The sequence below is a fragment of the Crinia signifera genome, chromosome 2 (genome assembly GCF_055691185.1).
Source record: "Crinia signifera chromosome 2, ASM5569118v1, whole genome shotgun sequence".
Taxonomy (NCBI): domain Eukaryota; kingdom Metazoa; phylum Chordata; class Amphibia; order Anura; family Myobatrachidae; genus Crinia; species Crinia signifera.
The window spans coordinates 2678766-2690923 of NC_139218.1; the positions used below are offsets into that span (position 1 = coordinate 2678766).

The 12158-nt window shown below is 47.8% G+C and overlaps 1 protein-coding gene across 1 annotated transcript in view; it reads right to left on the reverse strand.

Moving 5' to 3' along the window:
• The window catches only part of POGLUT1 (protein O-glucosyltransferase 1), a 40219-nt gene extending 30290 nt beyond the window's left edge, over positions 1-9929 (reverse strand). The window contains exon 1 of the mRNA XM_083171447.1: positions 9804-9929. Coding sequence (XP_083027573.1) covers positions 9804-9867 — 64 coding nt within the window. The 5' untranslated portion in view covers positions 9868-9929. The remainder of the gene's footprint in view (positions 1-9803) is intronic.
• Between the last annotated feature and the right edge of the window lie 2229 nt (positions 9930-12158).

The window sequence follows — 12158 nt, forward strand, 5'->3', positions numbered from 1 at the left end:
AAAGTGACCCGTTAACCGGACGGCATTGTGCCTGCTGCTTACCCTTTAGTGACCCAAATACAACACAAGGCACACACTATTGTCCAACAGCACAGGATGCATCCTAGTGACCCAAATACTATACAGAGATCATCCTAGTGACCCAAATACAACACAAGGCACACACTATTGTCCAACAGCACAGGATGCATTCTAGTGACCCACATACAATACAGAGATCATCCTAGTGACCCAAATACAACACAAGGCACACACTATTGTCCAACAGCACAGGATGCATCCTAGTGACCCACATACTATACAGAGATCATCCTAGAGACCCACACACTATACAGAGATCATCCTAGTGACCCAAATACAACACAAGGCACACACTATTGTCCAACAGCACAGGATGCATCCTAGAGACCGACATACAATACAGAGATCATCCTAGTGACCCACATACTATACAGAGATCATCCTAGAGACACACATACAACACAAGGCACACCCTATTGTCCAACAGCACAGGATGCATCCTAGTGACCGACATACTATACAGAGATCATTCTAGTGACCCAAATACAACACAAGGCACACACTATTGTCCAACAGCACAGGATGCATCCTAGTGACCGACATACAATACAGAGATCATCCTAGTGACCCACATACTATACAGAGATCATCCTAGAGACACACATACAACACAAGGCACACCCTATTGTCCAACAACACAGGGTGCATCCTAGTGACCGACATACAATACAGAGATCATCCTAGTGACCCAAATACAACACAAGGCACACACTATTGTCCAACAGCACAGGATGCATTCTAGTGACCCACATACAATACAGAGATCATCCTAGTGACCCACATACTATACAGAGATCATCCTAGTGACCCAAATACAACACAAGGCACACCCTATTGTCCAACAGCACAGGATGCATCCTGGTGACCGACTGTCACAACTGAAGGGCTGGATGAAGTCGTGTGGTGTGTAGCAACCGGAGGCGGACCAGAGGAGGAAGGATTAAATCGTGCAGGTTTAATAATAGAATTCATCAATGGAAACAATACACACTTGAATACTTTCTTTAAGTGGCAGTTAGTGGTAAATAATACTTGAGCCAGCAAGGCACTTTTAGAAGAAGAAAGTTCATTTGAATAATGACAGTTCAATAGCACAGGACGACAGGCAGGGGTCTTGAAGAATAAGAGGATCCGGAAAGAGAATGTACTTGATGGTAAATGAAGGATCCTTGAAGACTGGAAGAAGATGAATGATGAAATGAAGATTGCAGAATTGCTTGGAAGCAGGAGACTTGAAGAGCTAGGCCAGGAAGCTCAGGGATACAGGCAGAGGCCAGACTGTGGAGAGAACTGGCAGCGATGGGGTTAAGCAGTAGCCTAGACCAGCACAGAGCACGAGCAAGGCACCAAGGTCAGGAGAGGTGAGTCAGAGAGCCGGAGTCAGCTGGGAGCTGTGAACGCCTCGGGAGACTCTTTGTACTGACACTGAACAGCCCTAGGCAGATCCCCTATATCCCAAGAGGGCGGCTGCCATTGGCTGTCAGGTCAGTATGGGCGGAAACCTCAGACCTGGGCCAATCTGCTATTTGCCCTTAACCAAGATGGCGGCGCCGGCCTCCCGGCGCCATTACAGCACACACTGCTACACCTGTCGGCGTCCCACGCTGCCTGCTGCCCACCAGACTGCCGCTGCCGCTGACCCAGAGACCACTACACGCTAGCCGACGGCGGGCACGAACGGGTGAGTAATATGCCCGCCGCGCACCACCGCGGCTGCGTGTGACAGTACCCCCCCTTTTCTGGGTGACCCCAGGGCACCTACGCACCTTGTGTGGGTTCCTTTGGAAGAATTGCCTCACCAGACGGGGAGCATGAAGATCTGCAGCATCAACCCAGGAGTTCTCTTCAGGACCGAATCCAAGCCATTCTACCAGATACTGCAGATGGGCATTGCGACAACGTGAGTCGATGATGCGCCTCACCTCGAACTCTGTCTCTCTCTCTGAGCCAATCTTGGGCGGTTTGGGCACCTTCTTCTGATATAAGTTCAATCTCAAGGGCTTTAGAAGAGACACATGAAAAGAATTTGAGATCTTCAGGGAAGAAGGAAGCTGTAGTCTGTAGGCGACAGGGTTAATAACTTGAGTAATTGGGAACGGCCCGATGAACCGGGGAGCCAGCTTCATAGATGGTAACCGAAGGCGTATGTGGCGGGTAGACAGCCACACTCGATCTCCAACCTTCAATTTGGGAGCCGCTCTTCTTTTCCTGTCCGCCATCCTTTTGTATCGAGCGGATGCTTTGAGGAGAGCGGTATGAACGTCTGACCAGATTTTCGCAAACCGTTGTAAGGAAGCAGCAGCTGCAGGAACATCGGAAGAAGATAAGTCTGAGAAATCTGGAGATCGGGGATGTTTGCCAAAAACAGTAAAAAAGGGAGTGGTGCCGGAGGATGAATGATAAGAGTTATTGTGCGCATATTCCGCCCAAGGCAGAAGGTCTACCCAGTCGTCTTGAGAAGAAGAGATGAATAAGCGAATAAAGGCTTCCAAGTCTTGGTTGACGCGTTCCGTCTGCCCGTTGGTTTGTGGGTGGAAAGCGGTGGAGAACTTGAGTTTGACTTGTACAGCGGAACAGAGGGCCCTCCAAAACTTTGCAACAAACTGCACTCCACGGTCAGATATAATCTCATTGGGCAACCCATGGAGTTTGAAGATTGTGGAAATAAAGAGCTGAGCCAAAACTGGAGCGGATGGGAGGCCTTTCAATGGGAAGTGCACCATTTTTGAGAACCGGTCAACTACCACCCAGATTACCGTATGCCCTTTGGAGGGAGGAAGTTCGCAGATAAAGTCCATAGACAAGTGGGACCATGGTTCTGTGGGTATGGCTAGAGGTAGAAGAGGACCGGCAGGAGACGTTCTGGAGGACTTATGCTGGGCGCACTTTACACAGGAGGCGACAAAGCTGGTTACATCTCGACGAATGGTGGGCCACCAATATGAACGTAATAGAAACATTAGGGTCTTCTGTGCACCAGTATGTCCTGCGAAACTAGAAGCGTGTGCCCAGGACAGCACTCTCTTGCGAAGATTGAGGGGAACAAAGGTTTTGCCCGGAGGAGGTGAAGGTTGGACCGTAACTTGAGCAAAAACCAGAGGATCGAGGATTGGTCGAGGAGGAGTCTCAAGGTCTGCCGGAGTCTCGAAAGAGCGTGAAAGAGCATCGGCCTTGGCATTCATCGACCCGGGTCTGAATCTGATCTGGAAATCAAATCGTTCGAAGAACATGGCCCAGCGGGCTTGACGAGCAGTAAGGCATTGGGCGTGCTTGAGAAAAGAGAGATTCTTATGGTCAGAGTATACAGTGATCTTATGTCGTGCCCCCTCCAGGAGGTACCGCCACTCCTCCAACGCTAACTTGACTGCTAGTAACTCTTGCTCCCCAATGGGGTAATTCTTCTCTGCTGGAAGAAACTTCTTGGAGTAGAAGGCACAAGGGTGAAGTTCCTGGTCCTCCCCTTTCTGCGACAAGATTGCCCCGACTCCCTCTGAGGATGCGTCCACCTCGAGAATGAAGGGTTTGTCGAGATTTGGCTGAAGAAGAATTGGAGCGGAGACAAACGCATTCTTTAGTTGTTGGAAGGCTAGAGAGGCTTCGGATGGCCACTGACTTGAATCTACTCCCTTACGGGTTAGAGCAGTAAGGGGTGCAGCAAGGGTGGAGAAGTCCCGGATGAAGCGACGATAATAATTTGAGAAGCCCAGGAACCTCTGGATGCCTTTGAGCGTGGTAGGCGCTGTCCAGTCTAGGATGGCTCTTACTTTCTCTGGGTCCATCTCTATCCCAGTGCTGGTGAGGATGTGGCCAAGGAATGGAATGGAAGTGACCTCGAAAATGCACTTGTCTAGCTTGCAGAATAATCGATTTTGGCGTAGACGCCGCAGGACTTCAGAGACGGTTTGACGATGGAGATGGAGGTTAGGGGAGAAGATGAGGATATCATCGAGATACACCACGACGGAATGATACAGTAAGTCCCGAAATATGTCGTTTACAAACTGTTGGAAGACGGCCGGGGCATTGCAAAGACCAAATGGCATCACCAGGTATTCGTAGTGGCCATCTCGGGTGTTGAAAGCCGTCTTCCACTCGTCACCGGAACGAATTCGGATCAAGTTGTACGCCCCTCTCAAATCCAGTTTGGTAAAAATAGAAGCCCCTCTGATCTTATCGAAGAGTTCGGTGATGAGGGGTAATGGGTAGCGGTTCTTGACAGTGATATCATTTAGACCCCTATAGTCGATACATGGCCGGAGAGTTCCATCTTTCTTTTTTACGAAGAAAAACCCCGCTCCAGCTGGCGAAGTGGATGGACGAATGAAGCCTTTATTCAAGTTCTCACGAATGTAGTCAGACATAGCCTTGGTCTCGGTTAGAGATAAGGGGTAGATACGGCCCCGCGGTGGGAACTTCCCGGGTATCAACTCTATCGGACAGTCCCAAGGACGATGAGGGGGCAGAGTATCGGCACCTCCCTTGCTGAATACATCAGAAAAAGAATGGTATGGTGTGGGTATAGACACGGGTGAAGCTGGTGAAGATGGAAGACTGGGGCCACCTTCTTGAGGATTAATTTGATTGAGTGGAAGGATACGAGGCATGCAAGTGGTTAGACAGTTCGTACCCCATGCTTTGATCTCCATGCTGGTCCAATCAATATGAGGATTGTGTTTAGCGAGCCATGGTAGGCCCAGGACCATCTGGTGTGATGACTGAGGAAGGACTAAAAACTCTAGAGTCTCTTGATGTAAAGCACCGACTAGCACTGTCACGACTACCATCCACTGCAGTGAGAACCAGGGGATGGACCAAGGGTTGTACTGTCAAGGAGTGTTGAAAGACGAAGGATGAAGAAAGAAAGTTTCCTGCCGCTCCGGAATCCAATAGGGCCTGGACTTTGATTTTCCCTTGAGGACACACAAGGGTAACTGGAATGGTGGAAACAGTTGAGGAGGGAGATGAAAGCAGGACTCCTAACCGGGCCTCCCTCTGGGAGGTTAGGAGCGTCCGTTTCCCGGACGCAATGGACAAGAGGACAGCAAATGGGCGGAAGAACCGCAGTACATGCAAAGATTCTCCAGTCGTCTATGGGACTTTTCTTCCAAGGAGAGCCGAGAGCGATTGATCTGCATGGGTTAATCAGGGGGTGTAGTTGTGGAAGAACCTGATCTAGGAACGGGAACAACATTGGTGGTAAAGCGAGGGCGGAGGCGATCGGAGCGGTTCCTCTCTAGTTGGCGCTCCTGCATCCGTAGATCTACTTTGTTGCACAGGGAGATGAGCTCGGCCAAGGTAGCAGGAAAGTCACGAGTAGCTAATTCATCCTTGATACGACCTGCCAGCCCATTCCAGAAGGCGGAGACGAGAGCCTCTTCGTTCCATTTTAATTCAGAGGACAGGGTCTGGAACTGCACAACATACTGTCCCACAGATCGGCTACCCTGGCGAATTCTCAGGATTTCAGTGGCGGCAGAAGACACTCTGCCAGGTTCGTCGAAGATGCGATGGAAAGAGGTAATGAAAGCTTCATAGTCATTGAGCAGGGGGTCAGAGCGTTCCCAGAGAGGGGACACCCAGTCCAGAGCTGACCCTGCCAGGAGAGACACAATATATGCCACCTTTGCCTTGGAGGTTGGGAAGTGAGACAACTGCAGGGTGAAATGAACATCGCATTGGTTCAGGAACCCACGGCATCCCTTTGGCGAACCATCAAACTTGCTGGGAGTTGGTAGTTGCATGTGATCAGGAACTACGGATCCTGGTGTGGAAACAGGAACTGGAATCACTGGTGCGGGAGCCACCGACACTGAGGGAGCCGCCTGGGGCGGGGACAAGGCCTGAAGAAATTGAGCCACTTGGCATTGGGTGGTTTCCACTTGTTCAAGACGAGCCACGATGCTTTGAAAGACGTCCGCCATGGAAGCCTGTTCAACAACGACTCCATCGGGTCAGTACAAACTGTCACAACTGAAGGGCTGGATGAAGTCGTGTGGTGTGTAGCAACCGGAGGCGGACCAGAGGAGGAAGGATTAAATCGTGCAGGTTTAATAATAGAATTCATCAATGGAAACAATACACACTTGAATACTTTCTTTAAGTGGCAGTTAGTGGTAAATAATACTTGAGCCAGCAAGGCACTTTTAGAAGAAGAAAGTTCATTTGAATAATGACAGTTCAATAGCACAGGACGACAGGCAGGGGTCTTGAAGAATAAGAGGATCCGGAAAGAGAATGTACTTGATGGTAAATGAAGGATCCTTGAAGACTGGAAGAAGATGAATGATGAAATGAAGATTGCAGAATTGCTTGGAAGCAGGAGACTTGAAGAGCTAGGCCAGGAAGCTCAGGGATACAGGGAGAGGCCAGACTGTGGAGAGAACTGGCAGCGATGGGGTTAAGCAGTAGCCTAGACCAGCACAGAGCACGAGCAAGGCACCAAGGTCAGGAGAGGTGAGTCAGAGAGCCGGAGTCAGCTGGGAGCTGTGAACGCCTCGGGAGACTCTTTGTATTGACACTGAACAGCCCTAGGCAGATCCCCTATATCCCAAGAGGGAGGCTGCCATTGGCTGTCAGGTCAGTATGGGCGGAAACCTCAGACCTGGGCCAATCTGCTAATTGCCCTTAACCAAGATGGCGGCGCCGGCCTCCCGGCGCCATTACAGCACACACTGCTACACCTGTCGGCGTCCCACGCTGCCTGCTGCCCACCAGACTGCCGCTGCCCGCTGCCGCTGACCCGGAGACCACTACACGCTAGCCGACGGCGGGCGCGAACGGGTGAGTAATAATGCCCGCCGCGGCTGCGTGTGACACCGACATACAATACAGAGATTATCCTAGTGACCCACATACTATACAGAGTACATCCTAGAGACACACATACAACCCAAGGCACTCCCTATTGTCCAACAACACAGGATGCATACTGGTGACCCACATACAATACAGAGATCATCCTAGTGATCCACATACAACACAAGGCACACACTATTGTCCAACAGCACAGGATGCATCCTAGCGAACCACTAAAGTACAGTTGACATACCAGTGACCTTATAATACATGGGTATCCATTTAACCATTCATACACTACAGGGAGTACCCTAGAGAGTACCCTAATGACCAAACAGTACAGAGGGCACCCTAACCATCCAGTACAGGGTACACCATAGTGACTCACATACAGTATATAGGGCATCCTGTACAGTACAGGGGGTATCCCAGGCGCCCCAGTTTGCTGGGGCAAACCACGCAGTATACAGAGTGCATCATGGTGCCCACCTACTGTACATGGGAATCCTAGTGCCCCACATAGGAACATCCTAGTGACCACCATACAGTACAGCGGGCATCCGAGTGAACCAGTACAGAGGGCATTCTAGAAAACTTCATAAAGTACAGCGGTATACTTAAGACAATACATAAAGGGGGCATCCCGATGACCCACATAAAATATAGAAGGCTTATTTGTGAACACAAATCCTAGCGATGCGTTGAAGAGTGTATCATACCCCTTTCACATTGCAGCTGTAACACGGTATATTGCCGTTTTTTAGTGCTTTAAAACGGTTCCAGCTGCAATGTGAAAGCTACATTGTCAATTTACCGGTTACAGAAAACCGGTATTTTGACACGTGTTAAAAGCAGGATCCTACACGTTTCTGAGCCGTTTTCCCTGCAGTCTGAACAGCTCAGAAACGGTATTTGATACAAATGATAACCACACTTGATCCCCGCCCACAAGCAGGAAAAAAACATTTAAAATCACATTGTATGGCTTTCTATGGGTGAAACGGGTTGAATCTGAAAGGTACAAAACGGTATTTAAACTGCAATATACCTTTACATCATGCAACATGGTTTAACTGGCTTTTGACCAGTTTTAAGACACGTTTAGAAAAACGGGTTGAAAGCAGGTTTTTGCAATGTGAAAGCAGTATTAGATAGTTCATCGTGCGCACACACAGAACATGGACCTGCACACAGGGAAGATCATAGACCATTGTTAACGATGCACTGAACGATTTGAACGATTGGCCATTCCCATTGATTGGGAACGCCCACATTGTCCTTCAAATCGTTCCATGTGTATGCACCTTAAGTGGACATAAGGCAGGTGGCCAAAATCGGAGGGTGGGTGAGAGTTTATTTGGTGGAAGGGTACGCTTTGATAAACATGTACAAAACTTGTAACAATGCACAGTAGCGTATACCCATTAACCCCCCCCTATAGCACAGGGCGCATCCCAGTGACCCGCGTACAGAGCAGGGAGCGTCCCAGTGACCCGCGTACAGCACAGGGGGCATCCCAGTGACCCGCGTACAGCACAGGGGGCGTCCCAGAGACCCGCGTACAGCGCAGGGGGCGTCCCAGAGACCCGCGTACAGCGCAGGGGGCGTCCCAGAGACCCACGTACAGCACAGGGGGCGTCCCAGAGACCCACGTACAGCACAGGGGGCGTCCCAGAGACCCACGTACAGCACAGGGGGCCTCCCAGAGACCCACGTACAGCACAGGGGGCCTCCCAGAGACCCACGTACAGCACAGGGGGCCTCCCAGAGACCCACGTACAGCACAGGGGGCTTCCCAGAGACCCACGTACAGCACAGGGGGCGTCCCAGAGACCCACGTACAGCACAGGGGGCGTCCCAGAGACCCACGTACAGTGCAGGTGTGTTCCAGAGACCCACATAAAGCACAGGGGCGTCCCAGAGACCCACGTACAGCACAGGGGGCGTCCCAGAGACCCACGTACAGCACAGGGGGCGTCCCAGAGACCCACGTACAGCACAGGGGGCGTCCCAGAGACCCACGTACAGTGCAGGTGTGTTCCAGAGACCCACATACAGCACAGGGGGCGTCCCAGAGACCCACGTACAGCACAGGGGGCGTCCCAGAGACCCACGTACAGCACAGGGGGCGTCCCAGAGACCCACGTACAGCACAGGGGGCGTCCCAGAGACCCACGTACAGCACAGGGGGCGTCCCAGAGACCCACGTACAGCACAGGGGGCCTCCCAGAGACCCACGTACAGCACAGGGGGCCTCCCAGAGACCCACGTACAGCACAGGGGGCGTCCCAGAGACCCACGTACAGCACAGGGGGCGTCCCAGAGACCCACGTACAGCACAGGGGGCGTCCCAGAGACCCACGTACAGTGCAGGTGTGTTCCAGAGACCCACATACAGCACAGGGGGCGTCCCTGAGACCCACGTACAGCACAGGGGGCGTCCCAGAGACCCACGTACAGCACAGGGGGCGTCCCAGAGACCCACGTACAGCACAGGGGGCGTCCCAGAGACCCACGTACAGCACAGGGGGCGTCCCAGAGATCCACGTACAGTGCAGGTGTGTTCCAGAGACCCACGTACAGTGCAGGTGTGTTCCAGAGACCCACGTACAGTGCAGGTGTGTTCCAGAGACCCACGTACAGTGCAGGTGTGTTCCAGAGACCCACGTACAGTGCAGGTGTGTTCCAGAGACCCACGTACAGTGCAGGTGTGTTCCAGAGACCCACGTACAACGTAGGGGGCCGTCTCAGTGACCCACGTAAGGAACAGGGGGGTGTCCAAGTGTCCCATATGGTGCAGGGGGCGTTATAGAGAGCAATATAAAGCACAAAGAGCATGCCAGAAACCCCTGTTTCATAGATCATGGACACCCCAAAACCGCATTATGCACCCTCAGACTCCCCCGCTGCCCAGCACTCGCACTCACCCTCTTGCTCCGCCGCACTCAGGATCCCGGGGAACACAGCCCCGAGAATCAACACCAGCAACATCTCTCTGACATCCACAAGTCGCGTCTGGCCGCGTGATCGGCGATCTCTAGGCTGGACCACAACCAACATGGCGACAATCGCTAGCGCACGGCATGCCGGGATTTGTAGTTTTACCACATTTAGTGTCGCCATATGAAAGGGGAGGAGTCAGGCTCAGGCACAGATGAGAAATACTGTAAATAATTTCTATCTATAGTTGTGTATATTACCATATAATACACCATACTATAATATCCAGGTGTGTAATACTATACTGTAATATCCAGGTGTAATAATATACTCACTGTAATATCCAGGTGTGTAATACTATACTATAATATCCAGGTGTGTAATAATATACTATACTATCCAGGTGTGTAATACCATACTATAATATCCAGGTGTGTAATACTATACTATAATATCCAGGTGTGTAATACTATACTATAATATCCAGGTGTGTAATAATATACTATAATATCCAGGTGTGTAATACCATACTATAATATCCAGGTGTGTAATACTATACTATAATATCCAGGTGTGTAATACCATACTATAATATCCAGGTGTGTAATAATATACTATAATATCCAGGTGTGTAATAATATACTGTAATATCCAGGTGTAATAATATACTGTGATATCCAGGTGTGTAATACTATACTGTAATATCCAGGTGTGTAATAATATACTATAATATCCAGGTGTGTAATAATATAAATACCATACTATAATATCCAGGTGTGTAATACTATACTATAATATCCAGGTGTGTAATACTATACTATAATATCCAGGTGTGTAATACTATACTATAATATCCAGGTGTGTAATAATATACTATAATATCCAGGTGTGTAATAATATAAATACCATACTATAATATCCAGGTGTGTAATACTATACTATAATATCCAGGTGTGTAATACTATACTGTAATATCAGGTGTGTAATACTATACTGTGATATCCAGGTGTGTAATATACTGTAATATCCAGGTGTGTAATAATATACTGTAATATCCAGGTGTGTAATACTATACTGTAATATCAGGTGTGTAATACTATACTGTGATATCCAGGTGTGTAATATACTGTAATATCCAGGTGTGTAATAATATACTGTAATATCCAGGTGTGTAATAATATACTATACTGTAATATCCAGGTGTGTAATAATATACTGTAATATTCAGGTGTGTAATACTATACTGTAATATCAGGTGTGTGATAATATACTATACTGTGATATCCAGGTGTGTAATATACTGTAATATCCAGGTGTGTAATAATATACTGTAATATCCAGGTGTGTAATAATATACTTTAATATCCAGGTGTGTGATGCTATACCATACTGTAATATCCAGGTGTGTAATAATATACTGTAATATCCAGGTGTGTAATAATATACTGTAATATCCAGGTGTGTAATACTATACTATAATATCCAGTTGTGTAATAATATACTGTAATATCCAGGTGTGTAATAATATACTATATTAGCCAGGTATGTAATAATATACTATAATATCCAGGTGTGTAATACTATACTATAATATCCAGGTGTGTAATACTGTAATATCCAGGTGTGTAATACTATACTGTAATATCCAGGTGTGTAATACTATACTGTAATATCCAGGTGTGTAATAATATACTGTAATATCCAGGTGTGTAATACTATACTATAATATCCAGGTATGTAATAATATACTGTAATATCCAGGTGTGTAATAATATACTGTAATATCCAGGTGTGTAATAATATAAATACCATACTATAATATCCAGGTGTGTAATAATATATTGTAATATCCAGGTGTGTAATACTATACTATAATATCCAGGTGTGTAATACTATACTGCGATATCCAGGTGTGTAATAATATACTGTAATATCCAGGTGTGTAAGAATATACTGTAATATCCAGGTGTAATAATATACTGTGATATCCAGGTGTGTAATACTATACTGTAATATCCAGGTGTGTAATAATATACTATAATATCCAGGTGTGTAATAATATACTATAATATCCAGGTGTGTAATACTATACTATAATATCCAGGTGTGTAATACTATACTATAATATCCAGGTGTGTAATAATATAAATACCATACTATAATATCCAGGTGTGTAATACTATACTATAATATCCAGGTGTGTAATACTATACTGTAATATCAGGTGTGTGATAATATACTATACTGTGATATCCAGGTGTGTAATATACTGTAATATCCAGGTGTGTAATAATATACTGTAATATCCAGGTGTGTAATAATATACTTTAATATCCAGGTGT